Source organism: Haemorhous mexicanus, chromosome 1 (genome assembly GCF_027477595.1).
Source record: "Haemorhous mexicanus isolate bHaeMex1 chromosome 1, bHaeMex1.pri, whole genome shotgun sequence".
In the NCBI taxonomy this organism is placed as follows: Eukaryota; Metazoa; Chordata; class Aves; order Passeriformes; family Fringillidae; genus Haemorhous; species Haemorhous mexicanus.
In genome coordinates, this window is record NC_082341.1 from 44,308,489 (window position 1) to 44,323,113 (window position 14,625).

The 14,625-nt window shown below is 45.7% G+C and overlaps 1 protein-coding gene across 1 annotated transcript; it reads left to right on the forward strand.

The window, feature by feature from the left end:
• Nucleotides 1-2,974: 2,974 nt before the first annotated feature.
• SLC25A38 (solute carrier family 25 member 38) lies at nt 2,975-11,562 on the forward strand. The gene is made up of 7 exons (XM_059847932.1): nt 2,975-3,054; nt 4,079-4,200; nt 4,808-4,892; nt 5,400-5,579; nt 6,056-6,224; nt 6,846-7,012; nt 7,881-11,562. Exons 1-7 carry the CDS (start codon nt 3,034-3,036, stop codon nt 8,001-8,003), a joined length of 867 nt encoding a protein of 288 aa, XP_059703915.1. The 5' UTR covers nt 2,975-3,033; the 3' UTR covers nt 8,004-11,562.
• The last annotated feature ends 3,063 nt before the right edge of the window (nt 11,563-14,625 follow it).

Genomic DNA, 14,625 nt, shown 5'->3' on the forward strand with positions numbered 1-14,625 from the left:
TTGCAAAACCTGAAAGTAGGAATTAAAACCAGAAACAAACTCTTCTGTTACAGGCAGTGTTACTGGCAGTTGCTGGCAGTGTTGAAGCTTGAGCTCCACTGCCCTATTGCAAGATTAAAACTGCACTCACAACTCTGTTGGTGCTAAAGTGGCAAAGGAAACAACCAGGAATTATTCAATGCGGAAAAAGATGTGTCCACCAAATGAGGATTTGGCAGTTCCGTGCCTCTCATCTTTCATCTCCTAAATAGAGATGACAGGCTATCAGAGCACAAGGACAGCGACATGCAGGGACGCGACTCCCTCTGCTGGGCATCCCTGCAGAACTGAGGTGCATCCCTGCAGAGATGTGTGAGATCAGCAGTGCTGTTTCACCTCCTCATTCATCATGAGGCTTATTTTCAGGAAGAAAACGCTTCCACAGCAAGATAAGAACCTGGAGACTGCTGTTGCTTCCAGGGTTGGATGAGCTCTTTCTTGGGATGCATGCCATTTGGCCAATATTGTTGCAGCTCATCTTGCTTCAGAAAGCTACAAAAATGTCAATTGTTGCTCCACCCAAAGATATGGAGGGAGGGGATCTAGCCACACCATCCCCAGTTCCATACAGAAACATTTCAAATGCATCACTTGAGTTTGTCAGCCTTACTACAGTTAAGCTTACTCCTCTAAACAATCTGCTTACCCAATCCCATCCAGAACAGCCAGAAACACGCCAAAAGAAACAGCCAAAGGGGCTTTTTCAAAATGAAGCGTATATCCCAGACAGCTTCCTTATATAATCACTTGTATAACAGATTGGGTTTTCAAGGAAAAGTTTTGGTGGCAAGGGGGCTGCAGGGCTGCCTGATGTGAGAAGATGCCAGAATCTGCCCCTGTGGTGGTGGTAGCCTGCAGAGGATCAGTAACAGGACATCACACCATGATCAGTATGATCAAATGAAGCCGATTTATTGCAAAAAGCAAGCTATATTTATACTGTTCTCTATTGTTCACACCTCCGACGAATACACGATTGGTTAAATCCTTCTACACACGTACTTTAGTATTTCAGTTAATTTTAGTTAGTCTTTCTTCTTCATGTGTCTCACTGCAGTTTTCTTGTCTGCCTTTGCATCCTGAACCATCTCCTTCTGAGCCTGTTGTTCTTCTTTCATGTCCTTCAAGGGCCTTGTGACCTTACTCAGTTTCTATGAAGGCTGGATTGTGCATATGGTGCATATGTCCATTGTCATGCAAAAAACTCCCAACAGTAGCCAGTTCCAGCTGACTCCAAGCTGGCCCTGCCACTGGTCAAAGCTGAGCCCATTGGTGACATTGGTAGTGCCTGTGTGATTCAGAAACACTGTGCAGTAGCAGCTGTGAGAGAGTGAGAATATGTGAGAGAAATATCCTGCAGAGGCCACAGTCAGTGAAGGAGGAGCTCCAGGCAGTGGGGCAGAGATTCCCATGCAGCCTGTGATGATGCATGTTGTCCCAGTGTTGGTGCACAGGGGAGCAAGATGTGAGGTGGGCAAAGAAGCACTAGGAGGGAAGGGGACAAGCTGATCTTCTTTTCCATGAGTCAGCAGACAAAGTTAGCTAATGAAATAAAAGGCATTCACTCACCCAAGGAGAGAACTGCTTAACAAGAGAGGAGCTTGCCAAAGGGAAGAGGGAGTCCATAAGGAAGTGCTTTTGCTAGCCTGTGTGTTACATTTTCTCAGAGAAGTGAGAAGTTCTCTCTTTCTTTGGGGGCTGCCACAAGGCAAAGCGAGCACAGGAGGGGAAGTAGTTTGTGCATAATGGCTACTGTTGTACACAGGGTTTTCTTTCTTGGAACACCTGGAGCATGATGTTCTAGACGTGTCATTCCTTACTTGGCCAAGGCACAGCAAACAGGCAATTCTTAGAAAAGCAGCTTCCAAAGCTGTAACTTGCTCCTCCCAGCTCCTCCAGTTTTGTTGTCGATAAGCAGTGTCTGGCTCTGCAGGCACAGTGAAGCCACAGTCTCAGGGCTGGCAGAGGTCTAATATTGAAACTCTTCATTTTGGTGCTCACTTCTTCAATGCTCAGGAAAGCCAGCCTCCCTCTGCTCTGGGCCCAGGATGAGCAAGTGGAAACACTAGCGCCAGCGGTAAGGACGCGTCAGTGTGCATCTCAGGTTTCTGAACAGCACTATGGGTATCCATAGGAAGTTGGTTTTGTGGGAAAGTGGGAGGTGTGAACTGAGGGAAGACATGAAAGCTGTCATTATGAACTGACCCTTCTCGCTGCCCATGTCTAACAGAGTGCGCTGGGGCTCAGTTGCTGGATACAGCACAGAGCGCTGGAATATAGAGTAAGGCTGCTGGAACTGAGTAAATTATCGTGACCCCAACTTCAGGCCGTGGAACTGTTGGAGGCGAGGCCAAAAATTGGAGCACCTGTTCTATGAAGACAGGATGACAGTATTGGGGCTGTTCAGCTTGGAGAAGAAAAGGTTGTGGGGAGATCTCATAGAAGCCTTCCAGTATCTGGAGGGGGGCCTACAGGGAAGCCAGAGAGGGACTCTTCGTCAGGAACTGCAGTGATAGGACAGGGAGTAGCAGGTATAAATTGAAAGAGAGGAAATTTAGGTTAGCTATTAGGAAGAACTTTTTTTTTTTTTTGTGAGGGTGGCGAGACACTGGAATAGGTTGTCCAGAGAAGCCGTCGATGCCCCATCCCTGGCAGTGTTCAAAGCCACACAGGATGGAGCCCTGAGCAGTGTGGTCTAGCGGGAGGAGCCCCTTCCCGAAGCACAGGGGCTGGACCTAGATGAACTTCAAAGATCCGTTTCAGCCCCTTTCCGTTCTACGATTCTACGAACGTCCATAAGCGGTGACAAACACGCGATACGGGGGCAGAAGCGGCCGGAGAGGAGCCGGCTCCGGGCAGCGGCAGAGCAAGGCCGCGGCGGCCGAAGGGTTACGGGAGCCGCATGCGCCGGGCGGGGCGGTGCTCCGGGCGGGGCCGCTCGGGGCTGGGCCTCGCCGCTGCCCGCCGCGCTCTGGGGCTGCGGGCGGCGCTGGGATGCCGGGCCGGGAGGCGGAGGTAGGCTGCGCCGGGCCGGGTCGCTGCGCCGGGCCCTCCTCGCTCGCTCTGCCGAGGAGAGCCGGGGCAGCGCCCCGGTGGGAGGCGAGGGGGGCTCGCTGCCCCCTGCGCTGCTGCATCGTCTTCCGCGGCCTTGGGGCAGCGGGGGTGCGGGGGGACGGGGTGACGGGTCCAGCACCGTGGCGGTGGGTCTGGACGGACCTCGGGGCCACCCACTGCTGGTTCGGAGCGTGCCTCACACTGCTTCTGATCCGCCCGTGCTTTCTAGTCTGTCGTGATTCTGCTGCGCCGAGGGGCTCAGAAACTCTTTCTTCATTAGCAAACACCGTTATATGTTTATAATAATACAAACCCTCTCACAACACCTAAGAATCTTCACCCTGCCGTGGGCTTTATGCCTCCTGCGGTATTATTTCCCGAGAAGTGCCGGGCGGCGGCAGCCGCTGTGGGTAGCAAAGGCAGCCTCAGCTGAGCAGGCCGTGCGGGGCTTTTGAGTGCGTTTGGGCCGGGTCTGGGTCTGGGTCTGGGTCTGGGCAGGGTTCGGGTTTGGGACTGGGCAGAGTTCCCCGCCAGTGCCCCTGGCAGCGGGGGGTCCGTGGTGTGCGCGTGGGAGGGAAGGGCTGGAGGTGCTGCCGGCAGAGGTGGATGGGACCGCGGCAAAGGTACAGGTACGTAGTGGGAAGGGGACGCCTATTTCCCTTGCCGTGGCAAAGGGAAAATAGGCGTCCCCAACCAGATGGCTCCTAGTACATTTGATGTTCAGAAAACTCTTAACAAACGACCGAATTTCAGGGAGATTCTGGAACAATCTGTCAGAAAAAGCAGAGAACCCAAAAAACACAAATAAAACTTGATCAGCCTCAGAAAAGGCCTGGAAAGGCTTCCTGTACCCTAAGCAGCTGTCCTTAGCATATGGGGTCAGCACACCTTCCTTCCTGTAGCATGTGACATATCAGCTGAAATGTTTTCTCTTGTGCCATTCTTAATTAAATGGCCATTTAAATTTATATTCTTCCTCTTCCAGATGCATCCAGTCCTAAAGGCCTTTGTATGCGGCTCCATCAGTGGCACTTGTTCCACGCTCCTCTTCCAACCCCTTGACCTGCTGAAAACGCGCCTGCAAACTCTGCAGCCTGCTGTGAATGGGTGAGGAGGGGGATGTGTTTGCGTGGGGGGCCTGGAGGTGCTCTGCCTAGGCTTCTGCCTCATTTGCTGGCTGGGGCTTGGAGTTCAGAGTTGTAATCTGGGAAAACAGGCTTTGTAAAAGAGGAGGTATATTTTTATATCACGGAGAAGGATTGTTATTTTGCTCCAGAAGAAGAAAAATGTCTGTGAGTGGTTGTGAATGCCACTGGAATAACTTGTAACCTCAACATTTCTTCTCATCTGAGAGACTGGTGTTTGCTGGAGTAGGTACCATGCAGTTTCATGGGGTATCCTCTGCCTGAAAAAAAATCCTGTGTGGTTGTCAGATAATTTTTCATGTGTGTAGCTTGGTGTAGTCAACCTACAATCTGCTGCTGCTAACAAAGAGAGTGAGCAACTGTTAATGGGTGTTACAAGTTGTGAGATACAGGAGGTGATGGAGAAGCCCTGGAAAGAGTGACCAAGAAAAGCAGACTGAGATGAGGAAGAGCACCTTGGAGGTGCCGAGTTAATGCACAGAGATGAGTGAAAGGGGTGGCTGTGGAATATATCTGCCAAGGAGCAGAAGCAGGTCATTGCTTCAGTTCCTGTCTTGTCTTTCTTTCAGGTCTCGTCGTGCTGGGATGGTAACGCTGCTCTTTAGGGTTGTTCGTACTGAGAGTATTCTGGGGCTCTGGAAAGGTGTCTCTCCAGTAAGTGGCTGGTTTAACTCTGACTTGTTAAAATAAGTAAATAAATAAGCTTACTGTTTATTGCTAATTATGTCTGCCTGAATTTAATAGCCAACTCTTGTACAATTATGAGTGAAATTCCATGATTTAGATTACATCCTATTTTAAGGAGTTAATATTGTGAATTTCACTGATTTGGTTATGGCAGTCCTGAGCAGCTGAACATTTGAATACTTTTGCAAATGTGGTGTGGCAACTGCAAGAACTTCATTTTGGTTTGCAATATCTTGTTCCTAGAAAACTGCCATTGAGGAATGCATTAAATCCTGGCATCATTTGAATATTTGTCTGTCAGTGCCATAAATTATTTCTACCTTATTTTCTTTCCTCAGCTTGTTAGCTTTAGTGATATTTTTGTCTTCTACAAAGCTTCCTGTCAAGTTGAACAGTCTCACAAATGTTCTGTAGTATATTTTGTCTTATGTAAGCTTTTCCTTTCTTCATCTGCTTCTTCTTCTTCTCCTGAAGTCCTTTGCAAGATGTATTCCTGGGGTTGGGATTTACTTCAGCACTTTGTACATGATGGAGCAAAAGTTTCTTGTGGACCGTTCACCCACAGCCCTGGAGTCTGTCTTCCTGGGTGCCGCTGCTCGTGCAGTTTCTGGGATTTGCATGTTGCCAGTGACTGTCGTGAAGACCCGGTATGAGGTATGACTTTCCAATTAGTTCCCTGTTAATGGAATCACACAACTTCCTTGCGATGCAAAATAATTCCTTCTGCCTGGAGGAGGTTGCTTCCACTTGGGTTCAGCCAGGAATGTAGTCCTGATTTCACCTCAGTTCACACATGGTACAGGAAATGAAATTTGGGCAAGAAGGTGAAATAGAATTCACCCTAAGATTTATAAGTTTCAGTTGTATACAATGTTTGTGTAGCATCTTCCATATGTTACTTCCCTGAAGGATTCTTCTAAATCCTAAAGGCTGAGTTAGGTGGAACCCAGTTTTTGCCTTGGCTTGTCCTCTGTGTTGCCATCTTGGGCATCACATTAAGTTCACAATTTGTATCCACAATTGAGGATATAACATCCAGAACAATTTGTTTGGGTGTTATATCCTCAGGGTGTGTGTAGGGCTCCTTGACCTGTGCCTGGTACATGGATGACTGACCTTTTCTCTTGCAGAGTGGAAGATTTGGCTATGGGAGTGTGTATGGAGCCCTGAAGAGTGTCTATCAGACCGAGGGAGCTCGTGGCATGTTCAGTGGGCTCACAGCGACACTGCTGCGGGATGCACCCTTCTCTGGCATCTACCTGATGTTCTACACACAGACCAAAAACCTCACATCTCAGGGTGAGGCTGAGTGTTGGATGCTGGAATGGAAATTGTTCCTCTTCTCAGATCTTGCCCTGCAGCTGACAGCCTGCATGCCCTGCTTGTTGCCCTCCACCTCGAAAGTTGAATTGGTCTCTTTTAGGGCTTTTGGTCACTCACTCACTCACATTTGCCTGTGGAGAACTGTAGACCTGTAGCTGAGGTCAGTGCAGAAATCAAGACTGGCCCTTGATTGATTTATTGTCTTCATGAAGGCTGATGCATAACTGGATTAGTGAACAGTTGAAAGACAGGGTGTCCTAAGCACTGCTTGCTGTTTCTGCTTGTCTTGCATACTGCTCAGTTTCCACTAAACTGGGGCTTCTCTGATATTGGAACTCACTGGGGCAACTTTTGTACAATTTTTCCTTTTCTGATTTTCTGTCAAATACAGTTTCCCAGCAAGTGAGGCTTGTCAATAGTGCTAACTTTTGACTAGTAGCCACTTCTCCCCTTAAAAGGTTTCTTTAGCTACATGGATTTTAACTTCTCTTAGGTTCTGATGTTGATTTAACCATTCAGTAGCTTTCACTTTGTCACACAGCATCAGTGTTCCTGGCCCGAATGGTGTCTGAGTGCATTCCCTTTGCTCTCTTGCAGGCCAGCTGGATCCAGTGCTCGTGCCCTTGCTGAATTTTGGCTCTGGGATCTTTGCGGGGATCTTGGCCTCTTTGGCAACGCAGCCTGCTGATGTCATCAAAACACACATGCAGCTGTCACCCCAAAAGTACCACAGGACAAGCCAGGCCATCGCCTTTATCTACAAGGTGAGGTGAATCCCTTCTGACATGCAAAACCACATCCTCAGTTCTGATCACCTTGCTCAAAGCACAGCTTTGCTGGGGAAATCATTTTTTTTTCAAGGAGGTGAACAAGTGTCAGTGGTTCACCTGCTCTTGCAGTTGGACAATTCAGTGTCAGCATTTTCAAGATGATGAAGGGGGTCATGCTGTGGTAGACCAAGACTATAGTGTGCAGTGTGAAATGCTGGTTTCAGATACAAACCAGTTACAAAATAATTCTTTGCTCTTTAGACATCAAAAGAGAAATAAATGCCCAGGTCTTTATCCCAGGAATGGTATGGGAAGAAGTCAAAGCCCACCTTTCCCTTCCTACTGTCAGAAGGGCAGATCTTGGCAGATTCACTCTGTTTCCATATTGAACTCTATTCCTAAGCAAGTAATCTGTTTATTTGTGTATGCATTTTTGTGTGCCTTTTTTTTTCTCAAATCATAATGATTTTTACTTCAATACTTAGAAATCTCAGAATAGCTGAGAGACTTTTGTAATTACGAAGCTCTAAAACAAAGACTAGTCATCTTCCTGTAGCGTCTCAAAATGATTACACTCTTGCCTTCTTTTTGTTGGACTTGAGTGTGGCTTTCCCCATCTGTTGTCTCCATCCTGGCTTTCCTTTTTCCCACTCACTGCTCTTCCTGCTTTGCTGGGTAGCCCTGCAGTAGTGCAGTGCTACAGGTTCTTCCTAAACACTAAAAGCTCTTTTAGCCTGTGTTTTTCAGAGACTGATCTGGGTCTGAGCTGAAATACATCCTGTGCTGTTCCATGTAATAAATCATGAGAAATTAAAACCCTCTAGGCAGATTGGGATGAATTGCTGTTTATCTCCTGTTGCAGGACTTTGGGCTGGTTGGCTTTTTCCGAGGCGGTGTGCCCCGAGTTCTCAGGCGCACTCTGATGGCAGCAATGGCATGGACGGTGTATGAACAGATGATGGAAAAAATGGGCTTGAAATCCTGACTGAGCTGCATGAGAAAGGACCGGCTTCACTGCTTCTCCCGCTTGTTGTGATCAACTGGCACTGAGAAGTTCCCAGTTCCACAGAGGAATAAGCCTTCCTCAGCCAGGAAGGAAGCCCTTCTGAGACAGGAGATTAGGCCTTTTGGCAAGTAGAGGAGGAGAGGAAGGATTGGATCTTTGCACTGTTTGATCAATGCATTCCAGAAGGACTGCACTTGAAGACTGCCACGGGAAATGGCAGGGTTTTCACAGCCTGGTAACTATGCTGAGAAGCCCTTTTTAAAAATAACTCTGTGCTCATCACCTTTATGCAGTGAGACATTATTAGAGCAAAAATGTTTGAGGAGAAAGCAGTGATGATAAAACCTGCCAGCCTGTTCCTTGCAGGCGTGGCCAGAAAGGCCACAATGACCACCATCTGATATAGGTCCTCCTTCCTCATATGCTTTATTCTCACAGGGGAACACTAGGCCCTGGTGGGAAACTGGATGTGTGTCGTGATGCTTACATTGCGGGAGTGGGTGGAGGAGAAATGAAGTGCTGAGGAAAAGCTACAAACATGGTCTCTGTCATCACTTTTGTACTGTGGGTGATTGCAGAGAAAGTAACTGGAACCGCCTTGCTGTGTTATGTGTTATTATGTTATTGAGCACCTTAACATGCTTGAAATGTCCTTCTGCCTCTACAGCAGAGTTTGCACAGGAATTAAGAAGCATAAGGCACTTTAGAATTGATTGCTACCAAAGTTCTACTTGTTCTCTGAAAAAAAAAAAAAAAAAGCTGCTGGAAAAAAAAAACTACAGCAGAAACACTCAAGTGGGTCTTGTTGGGTTTTTTTTATGCAGTTGTCGTAGAGACTTATTTGCTTCCTATTTTTTATTTGTTAATCCCTGATCAGCACCCTCAGTGTGAACTGGTCCTTAGATGTACCTTTTAGGGCCGTGGCTCATAATGCATATATGTATAATGGAAACAGATATAGATACTGGCACTTCAGATTTCCCTTAAAACATCACCGATTGCATGTGGAGTATGTTTTGGTTTGGAAAGAAAAGGTTGCTATTTCTGTAAGCTTTCTCCAAAGTTTGAGCCCTGTGGGTGCTTGGTAGTGACCTTTAATTCCCTTAGGACTCCACACAGACCCTTCTCATTTTCCTGGCTGATCTTTTTCTCTTATCAGGTAGTCCATGTTCGAGTATGCCTGAGTTTAAATACACTTTTCATCCTCTGTGCCTTCTTACTCTTTCCTGCTGTGTTACTCAAACCTCACAGTGTGTGCCAAGTGCAGCCTGATCCCCCCTTCACTTGTGCCTCTGTGGTGGGTTGGGTCCCTTGCAGCTCTGTTAGCATAGCCATGAAGCTGGTGTGGAAATGTGCATCCTGTTCTGTAGTGTGCCTTGCAGAAGACTTAGCTTTGGCTTTTATTTTCTTAAATATCTAGAGATACTGCAATTGACTTTAGAACCAGAGCACCTGTCTCTAAACATGAAGGTAGGACACTGTAGCTGTATGAACAACCAGTGGTACCTACCCGTTGTTCATAAATTTTAGAGTGTATTTTGGACAATCACTGCCTGCCCAGGCAACTTCCCAAGTGCAAGAACAGAGGGCATGTGGGTTGTTAAAGGTGTTCTTTACCAGATTTCAACTCCAAGAATGCTGGATGACTGATGTATAAGTTGAGGGAAACATAAGAGGACAGCATGGAGGCTTGGAAAGTGCTGCCTGTTTTCTGACTCAGCCCATCTGTGAGGGGAGGTGGGTGCTCTGCAGTGCAGGAGTCTCCAAGAATGGTGGTGGAGGGTTCTGTGCGCACATCTACGTGTTAGCAACAGAGCACTGCATCAAATCAGGCATGTGGCACGTTATTTGCTAAATCCTAAATGTGAACACCTGTTCCTTTCTTTTGCTGTTCCTTCTGCCCTTAGTGACCAGAACTTGTGAGAGCGCATGAAACCATGGTAACTGCACATCCTGCTTGTTTGCTGTCCTGAGCACTACTGACACACAGCTGGAGAACCAAGTCTAGGGTTGCTGACCTGGCAGAATAAGGTGGCAATCAGATGAGTTACCTCATTTGTCCTTTATTCCCCTATGTATGGGATCAAACTGGAATTGTGCTGGGAGCCTGAATTTATTTGGTGCTTTATAAATCTGGCATGTGAGTTGGATCTGTTGAACATCCTGGGCTGTGGTAGCTAAGGGCAGTGTGTGGGGTCACCTGCAAGGTGCTTCACACATATTTCATTCCTGGTTTAGCAATGGCAAAGCAATGTGCAACCTGTGCAGACAGAAACTTAAGCTCTTAAAAATGAGGTAGGCAAGCAAAGAATGCAAACACTTTGGTGGCTTTTATGTCCCTGTACTCCAGCCTGGTCAAGTAACAATGGAAGAAGTAGAGAGTTTATTTCCATGTGCTAATGTTTTAAGGTCTAGTGTGGGGTTGTTTGTTTGTTTTAAATGTGGAATCGGGCTTAAAGCAGTGTTAGCTTTTACTTGGAAAGTTTTTCCATTCTGCTTTGGTGCTTTGTTCTTGGAATAGAGTGAAAAACTATATGGTTTTTGGCTTGTGGATTAACTTGGGCTCCTCTGGGTTTAAGAAATAGAGAATCTAAACTGCACTGTGTTTCATCTACCATTGGTGCTGCAAATCCAAAAGCTTATCTACTTGTGAGCTGGGGAGAATGAATTCGTAGATGCAAGCTTGTTTGTTTCTCTTTGTTATTTCTTTTGTCATGTGTCATATATGGGGAAAGGGAAAGCCTGAAGTTCTGCTTCACTCTGTTCTGAAAGCTTTATCACATGGTCAGGCATAAGACTATTTCTTGGCTCTGATCCTTACTGTCCTTCACCCTTTTCCCCTCTTCAAAAACATTCTGTTTCTGAAGTGATTTATTGAAGTTGCTCCTTGATAGCTACAGCAAGTCAAGACGATCAAGTGTGCGGACTTAAAGTTTAGATGTATTCCCCTTGAGGTTTAATGCTTCTACTTAGCAACAAATTGTCACTGTACAACCTAAAGTTAAAGTAAATCAAATAAAAGATCTGGACAGAGGTGATTAATCACCTACCTCCATCAAGCAATTCAACACTAACAATCTTGTCAGATAATAATTTCCAAAGCCGTCTTGGCTTGGATTCTGGAGAGAGTGGTGTGCTCCCTCTGTACACTTCAGGATGGCAGTGGGATCCCTCTTGGACTGACCTCTGTTGCTGGCAATGCAATGCACTGTTAGTGGTCGTGCACTGTCTCTGCTTGCCTCTGCAGCTGTGGCTAAGGACACAGCTGGCTGGCATGTTGAGGCAGGCAGTGTTTAAGTGAGTTGTAAGGACACAAGAGAAATAATCTGATTATTCATGCTTTAAAAACTTTGTTTCCACTCTTCCTGTGTGATGATTTGTTTAGGTTTTTTTTCTCTCAGTCTCTTAAACAGAACTGGAGCTTTGAAACATTACATAGCTTTGAGTATTGTAAGTCTGTATAGTATGTGTCTATATAAAATATTTATGTGAAAAGGTGTATTATATGTTTCTATTAAAAACTAGTTGCAAAAATTAAGGATATAATCTCTTCAGTGTTTCTTTTAAAAAACCCAAACAGACAAGCCCCAACTGATTAAATGCACAAGGGATTGGAGGGAGTAGAGACTTAAGAAGGCAAAAGGAGTTTCCCAAGAGGACAGGACTGTTGCATGTGTTCAGAGCCCATAAAAGACGAGGAATATTCTCTTTTTCTGTGGTGTATAATATGCACAGGTTGTGCTAGTACAACCTTAATCAACTTTGCTTAAATGGAAAAACCACAAAGCACTGGGGAATGTTGTGTTTTTTTTCACAGCTTCCTCTGCCTGCCTGCTGTGTGTAAAGACAGATGGCTGTTGAATCCCTCTACTAGCTGGTGAAATACCTGCCTTCAGGACAGTGGGGTTTTAAGCTTTCTAGGGAGAAACTGGTTTTAGTCTCCTGCTGATCAGGTTTTTGCTACTCAGGCAGTCTGATGTCAGCAGGGGACCAGAAATTGTGCTTGGGACACAATTGTCTCCTGCAAGGCCTAATGCAAGGGAGTGCTGGATTGCTGGGGTCGCCAGTTGCTGTCACAGTATGGTCCTGGGATTCAGTAGCAGGCAGGTTTTGCTAAGCAAAACATGGTTGATACTGAGATGTGCGTCTTCCAGATGTGAAGATCCCGAGCCTCTTTACTTGCTTAGATAATATATTCTCACATGGAAGGTTGTCTGTTTGTAACAGACCTACCAGACAGTGCTGAGGTGTGGGCTTGTGTCAGCTGAACCTGAACTACTTGTGCAGGTTCCTGGTAGTAAGTTAGGCCTGGCATAGTGCCTGCTCCTGCACACAGGGCTCCCCAGAGCTCTCCTGCTGCCTTGAAGAACCACCTCCTGTGTAGTGGGTGTTGCCATCCATGCTGCTGACAGCTGCCCCAGCTGTGAGAAGAGATAGCAGACAAGATCCCTAACCCTTCTGGGTGGTAGAAGGTGAGGAAGATCAAAAGTTTAAAGGCACTGTGGTTGTAACAAAACATTGAGTTACAGATCTCCCTTCCTCATTAAAAATGGACAAACACTTTGCTTGCTTTTTTAATTTTAATGAGTTTTGTGACACACATAAGCACTGATGCTAGAATTGAACAGAAAAGATTCCTCATCCCACACAGGCATATATATACACGTGTACTTTGGTGAACACCATGTGGGTTTCATGAATATCCTTATCCCTTCTGGCTTTGCTTATTTCAAAATAGCAAGCTGATTTTCCACATTGCAGTTTCTTAATTTGTGATTTTAGCACTATAAAATGCTTTAGGAGTCTTCATCATAATGCATTAAGGAGTTTTAGTAAAAATGACAAAATCCCGGTGAGAGGTTAAAATGAGACCTCTGCAAGTTTTTGTAACAGGCATTAGGTAATTCTAACTTTGTAGAACTAGAAATAAATTTGCCAAAATATGTTTCCCAAAAACATGTAAGTAGTAATAGCAAACCTTTGAAACACAAGCCCAAATGGAATTTACAGGGAAGTACAGTAACATTAATGCAGTTTCACTGAAAGTGGGTTGATCTTCACAACTCTTCTTTGCCTTCTCCAGGGGTGCTACAGGATCTCTTGGGTGACACCCACTGTCATGTTTGGTGGGGAAGATACTGCCTGAAAGTCTTTCTGCCTGAGCCTCTTCCCCAGACACACAGCCCAACCCCTTCATTGCAGGAGCTGTCCTGGCAGCACAGAACACCTCCTCTACAGCCCTGTGAGGAGCCTTCTCTCCCAGCACTGGGGCTCTTGGTACAGGCCCCTGCTCAGAGGCTTCTGGCCAGAGCTGTTCCTCTGCTGCAGCCTGGGCTGGCTGTCTGGGAGATGCCCTTTCTAGGGCTTTGTGACCACTCCAGGCACCTACTTGAGGTCCTCAATGCAGCACCCAAAGGCTGGTGGTAGCTCAGTGATGCTTCTCTCTGCACCTGTGGGCCCCAAGTCTCCCTGGCTCTTCAGGAGGGGTGGTGCCTCAAATCCACCTTTCTTGGCTTTGCTTGCTGCAGAGCAAGGCTATTCCAGGGGCTGCCAGCAGCTCTGCATGTAATTGTGTAACAAAGTTCAGTGTGAACTTTGGACAAGGGAAACCTTGTCTAAAACATGTGATAAGATAGACAGACTTTCACTTGAGGGACATGTCCATTAGTAACAGATTATTTTAAACTGTCTCAGCACGCAGATAAAAAAAATAAAGGCAAGCTTTCAGGCTATTTAAAGAAATAATTAGAAATACTTTAGTGTCCAGCTTCATCACCACTTTTCCAAGCCATCTCACGGGCTGTGGGCCTCATTGTCTACCAGAAAGGGCCCATCAGTGTAACAACAAAAAGTAAATGAAGTATTAGTGATGCCAGAGGAGTCTATAACGCTTATCAGTGGTACTCTTTTGATAACATCATACTTTCTTCAATATTCAATACTTCATTTACAATCATTATGTTCAAATACATTTTTAATACAGACAGGTTTCAATTGTGCAGAAGAGCTCTTCATTTTACCTAATTTGTCACCACCATGTGGCAAATGTTTGAATTACTCTCTTACAGCATATTCTAAAACTGATTTGGTAATCTTGCTAATTAACACCATCTAATAAGCATGAAGAAAAGAATGATAGAGAGCCATTTTCCAGGAGAAAAAGAACATACATGAGATGATGTTGTAACCTGCTACTTGAGCAATTCTTCCCCAGAGTAACTCAGGGCTCAGTCATGGAAAAAGAGAGTCCAGGCCCAGTCACTTGATGTGGTTATTAGGTTAAAATAGAAGGGAGAAAACTAAAGGATCACTGTTGTTAGAAAGATGTGAAGATGAATTATGACTTGCAGAAGGCACTGGCAATAGTATTTGCACAGTCCAGAAATCTGTCCAGAAATGTATCCAGATCTTGATGATAGCAAGCATAGCAAAGTAAATATCACTACTTTTCTTTTTTTCCAAGAAATTTCTTTCTCAGGCCTGTGTCTGAGAATAGGACAAAGAAGATGAGAAAGATGATGAAGATTCTTACATCTTATCACTTTCTGTGGTTTCTTAAAAGTAAACAACAACAAAAAAAATCCCAAACCCAACAACACAC